At 35.8% G+C, this 15,533-nt stretch overlaps 1 protein-coding gene across 3 annotated transcripts in view; it reads left to right on the top strand.

Moving 5' to 3' along the window:
• The window catches only part of LOC128862199 (collagen alpha-2(IX) chain), a 386,091-nt gene that overhangs the window by 294,465 nt on the left and 76,093 nt on the right, over positions 1-15,533 (top strand). For 2 of the 3 annotated variants that reach the window (XM_054100685.1, XM_054100686.1), the window contains 2 exons: positions 8,947-8,961; positions 9,783-9,913. In XM_054100685.1, coding sequence (XP_053956660.1) covers positions 8,947-8,961; positions 9,783-9,913 — 146 coding nt within the window. The remainder of the gene's footprint in view (positions 1-8,946; positions 8,962-9,782; positions 9,914-15,533) is intronic. The other variant, XM_054100687.1, reaches the window with a different exon arrangement.

Here is a 15,533-nt window from a genome sequence, read left to right as displayed (position 1 = left end):
TAATGAGCCTTCCCGCGCGGAGCGTCTGCCAAGCGATCAACCGAATCGGCTGGTGGGGGAAAATTATCGTTAGACCTTCCCCTTCCACTAGAAACCGGTCCCAATTCGCTGGCAACAGCCGTGCAGTCAACATCGCTCCGCGCGTGAAAGCTGTTTTAAAAGTGTGTTAGGATTTTGCAGTAGCGAAAATGCAGCGATCGGTGGAGCAACGTTACTCGATCAAATTTTGCGTAAAGCTAAACAGTTTGTACCTTCGGGAAGCACTGTAAACGCGGTAATTTACAAAGAAGTGCTCTTTCGGCTGAAAAACCGCGTCGCCCTGGTTCGGCCTGACCTCGACGACAATTGGACCCTTCATCACGACAATGCGCCGGTGCGCACCGCCTTCTTCTACACCTCTGCATTGGCCAAGATGGGCTTTCCGGTGCTTTCCCACCCTCCCTACAGCCCAGACTTGTCCCCTCCGGACTTCTTCTTGTTCCCGCGCCTGAAAAGAAAGCTGAAGGGGAGGCGTTTCGACTCCATCGAGGCGATCCAAAACACTGGGGCAGCCGCATTGAACGCGATTCCGGCGGATGAGTTTAAAAAATGTTTCCTGCAGTGGAAGGACCGCTACCAGCGGTGTATTGACGCTCAAGAGTCCTATTTTGAAGAATATTAGTTGTATAAGCCAAAAGGTTGAATAAAACTGCTTTAAAAAATAAGGCTCATTACTTTTCAATCAAACCCTGTATACTTATATTTTGAACATTTTCCGAGCCGGGCATTTTTATTCTTGTCCTCTAATATTGCATAATTTTTTTTTTTTTAGAAACTGTATGATATCGGAGTTGAAATTATGAAGAAGAACCACTTAGTCACTTAAGCTATTACTAAACTAGGCGTCCGCCGTAGCCGAATGGGCTGGTGCATGACTACCATTCGCAATTCACAGAGAGAATCTCGGTGAAACACCAAAATTAGGAAAAACATTTTTCTAATAGCGGTCGCCCCTCGGCAGGCAATGGCAAACCTCCGAGTGTATTTCTCCCATGAAAAAGCTCCTCGTAAAATTATCTGCCGTTCGGAGTCGGCTTAAAACTGTAGGTCCCTTCATTTGTGGAACAACATCAAGACGCACACCACAAATAGGAGGAGGAACTCGGCCAAATACCCAAAACGGGTGTACGCGCCAATTATATATATATATAAGCTATTACTCAATCAATATAAGCTGCATAGAGACTTCAGTCATGCTTTTTATATTGGCCAAGGACTACTTGATCTATGATCAATTTCTCTTTGCCTCCTTGAGACCTGAAAGATCTACTAATATAGATTCAGAGTATTTCCTCAATAAATTTTAGTATTTGTCCTATTTTATTTAGTTTTATTTCCTTCGCTGGTAGAATATGTTTGCCCTAGTATTTGTGTCGCGTATGCATCCGTGTCGGAACTTCCTTTCATATATGTTAGATGTCAGAACTTCCTTTCATATATGCGGCTGACCTTCTTCATTCCGAATAACATATAAGACAGTCGAGTCAACTGTACTTTGTATGGGATCCTACATCTTCCTTGAAGTGAATGCACTGCTGAACTTTGCGACAATACGAGTTTCAACATATCATCGCATATTGTTGGCGTGTAGTCACAATACTTAAATAAATATAAATAATGTGCAGTGCAACAAGACTTTTCCCAGATTCCCGTACAGTTTCACTGCGTTTATTCTTTTTCGCGCATACCTGACGCAACTTCAGTGACGCTTTTATTTACTTTGGAAAATTGCCCACTTTTTTGCCTGCAAGCGCAATGACTAAATGCTGTTGTCTAAAGAAATCTTTCCTCGTGCTGGATATTCAGGAGTATTAACATTTTGTAGAATTTTTTCTACAATGCCTAGCAGTATTTTTGAAAATGAACACTTCCTAGAATTTAGAATTTATTTTGCTTTTCGATATGAACAACATCCTTTTTGGTAATTAATTCAGCAGGCGTACATTGCACGTCATTGCCGGCCTAGAGCAGATAACCAGTCGATGTGCAGTGCACGCCTTTCCAGAGTAAGAGGTGAAAAAATCCTAATTCAGAGCAGTCAAAGTTATTCAATAACTCTTTTGGCCTGATTGCGATGTCACACCCTGTGTATATTTGGGTATTATTTATTATTTTAAGCGAAGACAGAGTTGTTTGTCAATTTTTCTGCCTCTTCGTACTTACCGTTGTGTGGGCATCCATGTCAATTGCATAATACAGTAGTTTACTACAATACTTAGTTGTTACATTTATTTTAGAAAGTGGCAAAAGCAGAAAATAATCGATTATCTGAGTAATATTTTTTTCGCCACATGTTTGTTTTGTCTGCCTACTTTTCTTGTTTGTAACATTTATATTTCATTCTTGTTAACATTTTTTCTTTTTTTTTTTGCTTCAAAGAATATTTCCGAGCGCTAACCGGTCAGTAGCAGATGAGACACCTGCAAATACATGAAACATAGATTGATTAGTTGCCCTTAAGAGATGAGAAATTATTTAAGTCTATGTGTACATGCATAAATATGTATAGGTATTCTACATTTATGTACATCCATTCTACCCTGCGTTGGGCATTTTATTGCATAAAGATTTCCAGCTGAGTAATACGAGTTCGTATGTAGTGTGCAAATGTGATACATACGTACACATAAATTTATCTGTTGAAATGCGTTCATCATATTTACATACTCGTATATATGTATGCATGTATACATATTTATATAGAGGTACATTGTTTTTGCACTTATGTAAGCCCAATCAAAATGCTATTGCTCAATTGTTTACATTGCATTACACATTTACATTTGAATAATTCGTGTCATAAAGTGACAGCAAATTAAATACGTAAACAAGATTTTAATTAGTGCAATTGTACATTTGATTGATTATACAGCCTGCGAAAAATATATGGCGCCTAACTTTTAGACCAATTTGAGCATTTAAGTTTTATATTTTTTTAATATATTTTGAGCTATTTTTATAGTAAATAAAATAAAATAAAAATATGGTTAGTTGTATAATAAAGATTATGATTAGCAATGTTTCAAACTTCATGCAAAACTTACAAAAGTTCAACAAACTTTCATAAATCTTTCTAAATTTTTAATCAGAATTTAAATAAAAATTTAGCTACGCAGTTTTATAGCACGTTCAATTTCAACACAATCAAGTGCAAGTTTGGAGTGGCAAAAAATTTTCGTTGATTTTCTCCATGTCATTAATTTGATGTATGACGAAAATGTGCAACAACGTATAAAATTTCAACTAGATTTTCTAGCAACTTCTAACTTGTATCAGATTTTTTTTTAATTCCGGTTAAAAAGTTTGTAATTTATATTAACACTTGTATAATGTTTGTATTTTTCTTATAAAGTTTGAGATTTCGATTTATTTACAATGAGCTATACTTTTCTAAACATAATGGGCATTAAGGGGGCAGCACCTATTTATTATCTTAAAATAAATTGCATATCAAAATTCATGCTTAAATGAATATGCAAAAATAAAAATAAAATGGCGGCGCTATAGCTGTTCAAACGTGGATTCTTTAATTTGCGCCAGGGAATGTACAGCCTCTTGTAATCAACTGAAATCAACCAGACAAAAATTGTTCATTAAAATACGTTATTCTACTTTGCACTTACCCATTTCTAACAAACAAAAACATTAAAATTTCAAGAGAAAAAAGAAAACAATTTCACATTTTTTGTAAGCAAATTAATCAAAACAATATATTTAGTGATAATTAATATCAAATTTGAGGTACATGCAAATACCAATATGTTAAAGAATATCCTTGTAAAATTTTGAGTTCATATATTGATTACTTTTTGAGTTATTTCGAGAAAATCCCGATTAAATTTTTCTTTTTTTCTCATCTTTCGCTCGACGCTCATCACTTCACTAACTTTATAGGGACTTTTTTTTAGACCTTCTATTAAGCTTAAGGGGTTATACGCAGTTATGAAGCAAATAAAAGACGGGTTGTCAAGGATTTATCCTGAAGAAACTTCAGAATATTTTAATTTGAAAATTTTTGGCGGTTATAAAAGCATCCTTCAAGAACGTAACAAAATTTTTTATTTATGAAAATGTTGATTATAGAGCGCGCTGCAGGCGATTTCTGGAACCTGCTTTAAAAAAAGACGATTTACGGTGTACATCGTAACTCAGGATTGGATTATCTGAAATCAAAAAACCAAACAAATTTTGTTAATATATTAGATTATCTAGTAATTAATCGTTCGGCTAATCAAAATAGTGAATTTTCACAAAATGGCAGCTTTTAAAAGAAATGATTTCGATTTTTACGTTAAAATTTGGCCGTAAATTGATTATAAAATGGAAAATAAGTATCAGATTTACAAAAGGAACGATTAATTACTAGAAAATGTATCTTTAAAGATTGAGTTCAAACGGTTGACCGATCAAACAAGCCGTTTTCGAGATATCGTGTACACCGACTTGAAAAATGCCGTTTTGAAAAAAACACGTTTAAAGTTTCAATACCTACCTTAAAACGTGCCGAGGCATCTCTACATATTTAGGTATAACTCCGAAAGTATTGCTTAGATCTACTTCAAATTTCGTGTGTATACCTTTGAATATATGTACATTACAAAAATGCAATAAAAAGAATCGATTTTTTTGAAAGTCATAACTGCGTATAACCCCTTAAAGCATTGCAAAGGTATTCTTTAAATGTTAATGAATTTGTAAAGCAAAAACAAAAATGAAAAATTTTACAAGTTATGAAGGAGCTGCTCCCCTAAAAGGAAGGAGAAAAATAGTTAGGAATGGTCAAAATGTTCAGATGCTGTTTCAAACTAAAGGACCTTAAATTGTTTACACACAATAAAGCTTTTAATTTTATAGTACAACAGAAATGATTTATCAAAGATATTTATATCTTTTTTAACAAATATTTGGTCGGATTTATTAACTAAACACGGATAGCCTCAAAACTCGCTATAGGCATAATTACAATCACAAGACCGTCGTATTAACGGAATCCGTTTGTGAGTTTCATCATCCTCAGGGTTTTTCTGTCAAGGAATACCTTTTAGTAATTTTTTTACTTTTACCTTTTTTTTCCTTTCGAGACTTAGCGATAAATTGTTCAATAATTAGGAGCACAAATCAAAAAAAGAAAGGAAAAATAGATGCATTTCGGTGTAGAATCGATGTGACAGAAGACAGAAGCTGATGTTGCTCCACAAATGAAGGGAATGATGTTCTACAAACGACAAATGGTTATTTGTTAGGAGCTTTTTGATGACAGAAATACACTCGGAGGCTTGCCATTGCCTGCCGAGGGGCTACCGCTATTAGAGACAAATCTCTCATTCTGCTATTTCATGCACGGAGGTTCGAACTTGCGCATCCCCGAATGGCAGTCATGTATTTTTTACAGGTGTACTTTTTTTCTTTTTTGTTTAATTGCATAATTGGGAGTAGTAGTAATGTTGCTCTAAATCCCACCTTCGTATCAACATAATACCTTGCGTAAGAGGAATCTCATTTGAGTCCCCAACAGCAAAGTTTTTAAATTCGTCGAAATTCTTATATTCGCGCTCTTGTGCCCATAATGAAAATAGTCGTCCGAATGAGTCGACGATAATTAGGGATTCTTGAGTCAACTGATTGGCGAATTCTACCTGTAGGCATGCGCCATTGAGTTATTGAGAGTGGTAATTTGAATAAAATAGAGAAACCTAAAAGAATCCAAATGTTTACATATTTTATTTTAAAACAATATCTAGGCGCGTATTTTGAAAGACTCTTTTCAAGTATATCAAAATCGTCAAAATTTAGACGGAAATCGATTTAGCAATATCTGTCCGTCCACCAGTGTGCCCGATCCAGCAATTCAAATATTTCCATGAAACTCCAAAGTAGTTTGGTTTTGAGGATAAGTAAAATCGGCCAATAACAGCGATTACCTCCCATATAACGGTAATTCTCAAACACGGAAAAATCATGATATCTGTGTTGTAAAAAAAACCAAAATTAACTAAATTTGGTACAAGTGATGAGTTTCAAAAGCTGAAAAGTTGAAAAGTGAAATTTTGTGCAATCAGCCCACTTTTATGTAAATTCGTTCTCCTTGAAATCCAACGAAGAACATCTCTTGCCAACAAGTCCTGCTTTATACTAAGTAGGCAATTAAGTAATAAAGTCGTCTCTCGACGAATAAAACTAACACTAACTAAGACTCTTATCATGCCCCTCCTAACGTATGGCACAGAAGTATAGACGATGACAACATCCGATTAGGCGTCACTTGGAGTGTTTAGAGAAAAATTCTGCGGAAGATTTTTTGACCTTTGCATGTTGGTGACGACGAGTATCGCAGGCGATGGAACAATGAGTTGCATGAGCTTCACGACGACATAGACATAGTCCAGCGAATATAAATCCAGCGGCTACGTTGACTGGGTCAAGTCGCCCGAATGAATGCAAACACTCAGGCTCTGAAAGTAATCGATGCGGTACCAGCTTCTGGTAGCAGGTGCAAATGAAGGCCTCCTCAGTGTTCGAAAGATCAGGGGAACGACTTAGCTTCACTTGGGGTGTCCATATGGCGACGGTTAGCACGAGAAAGAAACGACTAGTACGCTATGTTAAACTCAGTCTAAATCGCGTAAGCGGTTATCGCGCCAACCAAGAAGAGAAGTATATCTCGACTTAAAATATTTTCATTTTGCCAAGCGTTACAAGTTGACATTAGTGAAGCAATTGGTATAAAGAAAAATGTACTGACAGCCCTGGAATAGAGCTGCCTAAAATTACATTTGGTTGTCCAATACATATAACAGTGATTTATCCCGCCCACGCTTTATAGATTAGAGCCAAATTTACGAACTAAAATTCCGATTATACAATAAGTTTGTTTTATTTCAAAAATTTGCCACCAGCTTAAAATTCAATTCCACTAAACTGTGCACTTACTTGTTCTTTTTTAAAAGTTTATTGAAGCCTCAAATTTTACGACAAAAATATACTAATTTACTTGAAATATTTCAGACGTTGATCTCAAATACAGTTCCTGTCTTCGAAATTTTAAAAAAATTAGCGAAGAATAGTTTTTTAACACCCAAGGCGATTACTAATTGCATGGTCTAAAATACCTTTCTTTATAGAAGTTTAATTAAAGTTGAAAGAAAAAAATTATTAAGGACAAAGAGGATCTACAAATAAACATAAAAAATAATAAAAATAAAATAAAAATAATAAAAATGTAAACAGAAAATTTTAGTAAGTGCGACTGAAGCTTAAAACTAAAGAAGCTTAAAAGCTACGATGTGAACATCGCTCGTGAATACTAAAAAATCGGATTTAGTTCAGTTGGCCACCTGAAACAGGCCTTTATATTTTTTTGCAGTGTACTAATTAAACTTTGTGTATCTGTGAATGAATCAAAATGTCAAAAATGTATATGTCTGTATTTTTATTAATAGCTCAAATGCATGAACGTAAACACAAATGTAAGGGTTATTCAATAACAACTTTGGTTTTCAATAATTCTAATGTCATGATAATTTTGGCAATTGATTTTTCGAAGAAGCCATTTAATTTCACTCAAAATTGTATTAAAATAAAAAATTTCTGCTATAAAAATATTAGATCTATAAATGTTACATTTCTTAAAATTCATAATACTTTCGTCTGAAAAAGCTATTATGAATTTGGTTATAAAATTTGAGTCCAATACCAGCACGTTTTCGACCGGGGCCTTCGCAGCTGTGAGCTAAAGTGTTGAAAAAGATAACAATTTGTCACTTCTTCGACATTCTCAATAAAAATTTTAGCAAGTGAATTTCGACCTATTATTTATAATATGGATATCACCTATACGGTGCCACTTATAACACAGCCACCAAAACAATGAATTCATCGCAAACCAAATTTTTGGATGACATAATTTCAAGCAGTTCAGGTCGCCTAATTATACGACTTAATACCATTGGACTAAGTTTTGTCGAGCTATGTTAAAGATAAAGACTATATAAAACTCAAAACATGTGGCCTGACTTCAAAAAAGATCTGTCATTTTGCTGAAAAGTGATTCAGATTTTTGGGGGCAGAATCGACTTCATTAGCCGTGCGCGTGGTGGACGACTGTAAGTAATTGCCAAAGTAATTACTCTTGAATGAGTGTATGTAATTGAGGTTTCTTTTCGACCTCATAGTCTTTTATGCTCCTCACTCATCACAATGAGTTATCCGGACCCAGTTCGTTCAATAAATTTGAAATAGAGCTGGCGTTTGTGTATCTCTTCTGACTGCATCTGGCCGCGATGTATCAGCCCTCTGCGCGCTATAGTGTAATATTCTTCTCGAATGGTGTGTGGAATGGCGCGAGCAAGTGTAGCATATCCCAATCCTGTGCAGCTGTATGCAAAATCTGCAATGACCTGTGACAATGAGCCCGTGAGCACAGAAAATGCTACAAAAATTTTAATTAGTTCTTATGCATTTTTCATTTTATTTTGTTTTGAAAAACCAAGCGCTTGTTGAAATGTTGCCTGCAGGTTTTCGCTTTGTGCTAGTATCAATACTATTTATATTAATAAAATTTTATTTAAGCGTGCACATATACGTTATTTCATTTTTCATAATTTTATAAACGTTAGATGAGATGGAAATATTTTTTGCTATTGTTGTTGTGCTGTTCTTTATATGTTCAAAAACAAAAACTTTATTGAATTTGATTTTATTATTATACAAAATTCAACTATTATCTCTAACAAAAGATATTCTTTTCTCTTTTTCCAAAAAAAAACAAAATAAAAACAACCACCAAATTATTTAAATAATTAACGCTCAATGGATTTCTATAAAATTAATTTTAAATGCAAAAAAACACAATTTCGAAATAACAATGTCTAAATTGCAATAAAACGCCGTTTTCCGCTGGCCGCACAGTGGTATCCACGCATGGTGAGTTCCAAAGTCGACACAATCTGCAAACAGAAAGTAATCAATGTTCAAAATGTTCATTTCATTAAACAACTTAAATTGCAAAATTTTACTCATATCTATTTTTACACGTAATTTATATACTTTTTATTTTTATTTTATTGCTATACGCGTAGCAGATTTATTTCAATGCATTTCGGTTTCATTTTTTTGCGCCCAGTATTGCTTTAATTGCTTGACAAATGATCATAATTATGTGGTGCGAAGTTTTTAGTTGATGGGAAATAAAAATAAAAAACATTTTTTTATGTACTTTCACATACATGCATACCTACAATACTCTTACATTTAGCTTTAATTTAATATTTATTTATTTTTTTTTTCATTTCAACCCTTTTTCTAGGCAGTTCTTTTTTTATTTGTTATATGTATTTTTATGGACGCAATTCATTATCATTAACTCAGGCTATTGCACATCGTACATATACTTGTATGTATGTATGTATGTATGTATGTATATACTACAATCATTGGCAAATATGCAAATGAAAGTGCCAACAAGCATTTAAACCTGCATAGTCACTTACTACACTTAACTATGCAAACACATTTTAAATTATGTACTGGTTGATAAACAAAAAACCAAAAACAACAACTTTAGTACCATTGTGGCATTAATTGCAGTTGCAACGCGCAACTTTCATGCGACGTTAACTAGTTGCCACTTATTGATTCAAATAAGACTTGTATGTATGCAAGTAAATATGTATGCACATGTACTCCTATGTATGCTAAGTGGCTTGCTCTCTCACCCTTAACTAATTTGTTTCTTTTCACTGCAGCTTCGCGTTGCTGCACTCAACGAGCCATACGTTGGCGATCTGCAAGGCATACGAGGCGCTGACTTTGCCTGTTATCGTCAAGGGCGCAGAGCCGGTTTACTGGGAACCTTCAAAGCTTTCCTGTCATCCAGGTAATTTACAATTTTTGTAGAATTTTTTTTCCTTTTAATTATATTTCATTAACGCATAATTTATTCTGATAAATTGCAGAAATTTATAACAAACCGCAAAAACCGAATGAGATATATGCTTTAATTGTTTAATTTAATTTTGTATTTATTCATTTATGCATTAAAAAAAGCAAAAATGGTAAATAATCATGCCACTTAGAGATATAAAGCGCTGGTTGGGCGGGGTTGGCTTTTTTTTGTAAACGCTTTTTTTAATGTAATTTTTTGGTGTAATTTAGATATCTAAATATAATTGCATATATATTTTCAGTGCTTCTGTCATCAGTCATATTGTCATATACTGCAATTTATTTAATTAATTTGGTTAAGTTACTAATCGTTTTTTGTTAATAAACGCCGCATTCTTCTTTTGTTGGAATACATACCATCAATTTAGGCAATAAAATTTAATTAATAAATGCACACCACTTATAAATAAACATACAAACTCATAAAAAAAAATCATCTAAAACAAGATAATAAATATGTATATAAACACGAAATAATAAACATAATTTATTACCTTCCAGTTTTACAAAGACAACCCAATAATTTACCAATTTAATAAAAAATAAGAAATAAATGTATTTTTGAATATACAGGGTGCATACGATCTTTCTGAACATACATTTACGTGATAAGATAATTAACTCACAACGACTTATAGTCCGGGAGCCAGGGGTCGATTTTGGACTGCGTTTTTATACCGTTAAATTCTTGACTGAACTTGTGACTTAGCTTTCATGAATAACGAGAGTGAATGTCAGCTGGCGCACCCGCGGTGAGTGTGATTGTGTGTCGAAAAAAAAATTCCACCAATTCATTTTATATCGGCTGAAATTTTTTTCATGTATTGTTGAAATTTAGTAGAATAAAAAAAAATAGGAGGGGAAACACGTCAGCTGAACAGGTGAACTTGTAAAAAAAATTGAAAAGTAAAACTACTTTATGCCGATTAAAATTTTTTTACATAGTTTTGGACACATATGAAAATATAATAATGATAGTCAGCTGCGTTTATAGCGGTGGCAAGACCGTCAGCCGAAGCAAGAATGTATCATTGCGTTCAGCTGACGCATTTTCCCCCTCTTCCGCGCAGCTGACAATTTTTTTTATTCTACTAAATGTCAACCATACATGAAAAAAATGTCTGCCGATATAAAATGAGTTGCTGGAAATTTTTTTTCGGCACGTTTCGCAGCATCCCACGCACGTACCCACCGCTATTGGACCAGCTGACGGTTGGTTTCGTCATCCATTGGATGGCGTCTGCCTTCAGTGTAATTTTATTAAGTGCATCCGTTCATAAGGTTCGCCGAGAATGGGAAACATCAGGCGGCGATGCAGAATCTGTTGCAAAACACAAAAACACCAGAAACGTTCTGACACTGTTCGATCTGCAGAATTTATTCAACAAGTGTAAACAATCATTGACGAGGTCCCTTCAAAATCAATGAGAGCTTAATTTTTCAGAGAGTCCTATCTGTCAAGTTGTCCATGAAGATTTCCGCAAAAGGCAGATTATGTCAGAGCAAATACGAGAATGGTGGGTAGATGTCCGTATGTAGATGCCACGCAAGTGGGTAAAATGTATGTTTGCCATTCACTTGGGAGTGGCCAAGAGATTCTTCTGCGTACGGTTCATGCAGCTGACAACCTTTAGGCTTCGCCCAATCATTTTCTGGGTAGCTCCCGAACATCCGTTTGAGAGCAAGCTAATGTGAGAAGACAAAGCATCCCAGAATATCTGGATGTGCGCTGGGTTTAGTACGTGACACGTAAAAATCCTTCCCCTATGAAAACGGCAACAAAGCCTCGGATGATATACAAACGCTCAGGCTCTGAAAGTATTCGATGCGCAACCAGCTGGTGGTAACAGAGGAAGGGTAAGGCCTCCTCTACGTTGGAAAGATCAGGTGGATAAGAACTTGGCTTCAGTTGGTGTTTCCAACGACTGGCGCGCTTTGTTAAACTCGGTCAAAATCGCGTAAGCGGTTATCGCACGAATCAAGAAGAATAAACACGAGAGCATCAAGTTATCTGCTCAAAACGCCTTCTAAACACAATTAAACACCCTAAAGCGCCTGAGATGTTAAAGTTGTTTCTGATGAAACACACTTTGATAAAGACCAACAGAAGAAATTACAGATTTCTATATTCCGATCCCACAGAGACTTTTGTTGTCATGCACACGAAGTTTGCAGTCACTATTATAGTTTTAAGTATTGTGAACAGCAAAGGCCATGTCGTACCACCACACGTCTTTATTTGAGGATTTCGAGTGAGTCCTGTTGCATAGAGGCAGTAGTGAAACTCTGGATTGATACTGTACGCGGTGACAGCCTATACATCTTTCAGCAAGACTCTGCCCTTTCACACAAAGTGATGGCGACACAAGATTGGATGGCTGTAAATTTCCTTGACCACACCAACCCCGAACTTATGGCCGCATATCTCTCTCCTCCCTAACTACCCTGGATTACTACGTCTAGGACCTAGTTAAGCGTGGGACCAACAAGCATTCTCTTAACACTATTTCATCTCTGAGGGCTGCGGTTAACACGGTTGTGGTCAATATGAATAAGAAATGGATAGGCTTAAAGCTTTATGCCGTCTATTAACAGAAGACAGTTTTTTATGAGGAACTTTTTCACGGCAGAAACACAATCGGTCATGTGCCATTGCCTGCCGAAGGGCGACCGATATTTAGAAAAACTGTTTCTACCTTTTTTTTGTTTCACGCACGGAAATTCCGAATGGTAGTCACATACGAACCCAATCTGCTACAGCGGTCTCCAGTTTATTTTTCAGTATACTTATTATATCTTAAAACTAATTTTTCAAGCCCTATAAAAAGTATTAACTCGTATTTGTCCGAACAGTGTGCGTTTATTGCCGCCTTAAACTGTAAGTCGCCTGAATTTTATTTTCCGCAAAATATAATCACTAGTAGCTACTAGTGGCATTAGTAATCTGGGATATACGGTGTACGATTGATTTCTTCAACGCCACAATCTTCTATAAGAGCTGTGTTGGGCTGGAATCGCCAAGGGGGTTGCAGAAGATAATACCTAGATGTGACAGGTGGTACCATGGGTAAGGTCCTATGTTCCACCTAAGAACCGTGAGAAACTACAAATCCATCGAGTGTTACTGGATAGTTATACTTTGAAAAAGTATTAACAAAGCTCGGACTGGTCGAAGTTGGTCATGCAAATGCAGTCTTGGCTCATCCTACAGTCATTAAGTTTTGCATCATTTTCTTTGTATGTTCGGTTTGTATTTAAGTATTAGCACGAAGCGTATTCTATATTGATAATATGGTTGGCGTATTCAAATGAAATGTAAAGCGATACATCTCGTATCGCGAAATTGTAGGTAATACTGAGTATCAAAGACTGTTGATCAGGAGCCAAATGTAATTTTGGTACCGTAAACAAACATTGGCCATAATTTTTACTACTGCCTGTGGTAATGGTTACCAGCAGCAAAGGAAGTAGAAGCGAGAAAAATAAATTGACAACTACTAAAAAAGCTAGGAAAAAACAATTTGCAGGTTGAGCAGTGTTTACAAGTACCGTCATTATTTTCAATTACAACGCTTTCCACTTCCGTCTACTCATGATTTCGTTGTTGCAAATTGCTATTGAATATATGTATGCTTGTTTACCTTATAATGCATAGGCACCAACGCCAAGGGGGGAGAAGTTTATTCGTAATGTGAAAGATAGATTTTTAAAATGCCCCGATAATGCCACGAATATTGACATCAGTGCTATATTAAATTGAAAAATAAATCATCATTTAAGATTTTGATGAAATTCAGATGAAAGCACAAATATTTTATAAAATGAAGGGCGAGGAAAGGCCAAAACTACTTTGCAAAACCACTGAATTGTGCACAAAGGATGTACTGCTGAATATATGCAAACATATTTAGAAAGTACAATGTCACAATAACGGGTAAATTGAGCAGCACTTCTTCAAATCTATAGGGACTGATTTCCCTCAATGAGAAGAATTTCAGAAAAGTTTGCTGCAAGCATGTGGAGATGGCATTATATTTGTTCGTTTTCATGTGACTAAATGTTTTTTTTTTCAGTGTGATTTCCTTTTTTTTTTTGTTTTCTTAAAAAAAAAGTTTTTTAGTACTAATTTTTTTCATCTTTCAATGATAATATTTCCTCTTTTAATTCAAAGTATTTCTCCACATATCTAGTTATACCTGTACCTGAATATATATACATATATATTCCATATATATTTCTAAGTTTTCCTCACTTTTTATAAATATAATAGGACTATGAATAAGTTCGTGCGGTTTTTTTTCGAAATTTGAAACTTTATTGACGTAAAATGGTTACAAATTTAATATTCAAAATATTGTCCATCGCTTACTACTACTTTTTCCCATCTTTCTGGCAATTCACGGATTCCCTTTGTGAAAAATTCGGTCGGTTTTGCCGCAATCCACGAATCGATCCATTTTTTGACTTCATCGTAATTACGGAAGTGCTGGTCAGCCAGACCATGTTGCATCGATCGGAAGAGATAGTAATCGGATGGCGCAAGGTCTGGACTATACGGCGGGTGGGGTAGGACATCCCATTTGAGCGTTTCTAAGTATGTTTTGACCACTTGTGCAACATGTGGCCGAGCATTGTCATGTTGCAAAATAACTTTGTCGTGTCTATCGGCGTATTGCGGCCGTTTTTCTCGCAGTGCTCGGCTCAAACGCATCAATTGTCGTCGGTAGACATCCCCCGTAATCGTTTCATTCGGTTTCAGTAGCTCATAATACACAACACCCAGCTGGTCCCACCAGATACACAGCATAACCTTCAGGCCATGAATATTCTGCGCCGACGTCGATGTTGAAGCATGGCCAGGGTATCCATACGTTGCCCGACGTTTTGGATTGTCGTAATGGACCCACTTTTCATCGCCAGTCACAATTCGATGCAAAAAACCCTTTCTTTTGTGCCGTTGAAGCAGTTGTTCGCATGCCATAAAACGGCGTTCAACGTCTCTTGGCTTCAATTCATACGGCACCCAATGGCCTACCTTTCGGATCATTCCCATGGCTTTTAAACGTTTGGAAATGGTTGATTGATCAACTCCCAAAGTTTTTGCAACCTCTTCTTGCGTTTGAGCCGGATCTTGATCGAGCAATTCCTCCAATTCGGTATCCATGAACTTTGGCGGCGCACCCTCGCGTTCTTCGTCTTCCAAGCCAAAATCACCACTTTTAAAGCGTGCAAACCACTTCTGGCACGTTCGCTCAGATAGAGCATGCTCACCATAAACTTCCACCAAGATACGATGACTTTCGGCTGCTTTTTTCTTCATATTAAAATAATGAAGAAGAATTCCCCGCAAAAACACATTATTTGGCACGAAATTCGACATTTTCAAGTGTGGTAAAAATATTGTTGTTTACGCTTCAAATAAAAAACTTATACTGACGTTTGTGCCTTACGACAGTAGCTCTCCAATGAATGTTTGGAAATGTGGATCGATGGAATAATAATCAAGTTACGCCATCTGTTGTAAAACCGAAACGAACTTATTCATAGTCCTA

The sequence above is a fragment of the Anastrepha ludens genome, chromosome 4 (genome assembly GCF_028408465.1).
Source record: "Anastrepha ludens isolate Willacy chromosome 4, idAnaLude1.1, whole genome shotgun sequence".
In the NCBI taxonomy this organism is placed as follows: domain Eukaryota; kingdom Metazoa; phylum Arthropoda; class Insecta; order Diptera; family Tephritidae; genus Anastrepha; species Anastrepha ludens.
The sequence above is the reverse complement of the archived record's forward strand: the minus strand, read 5'-3'. Positions and strand labels throughout refer to the sequence as shown.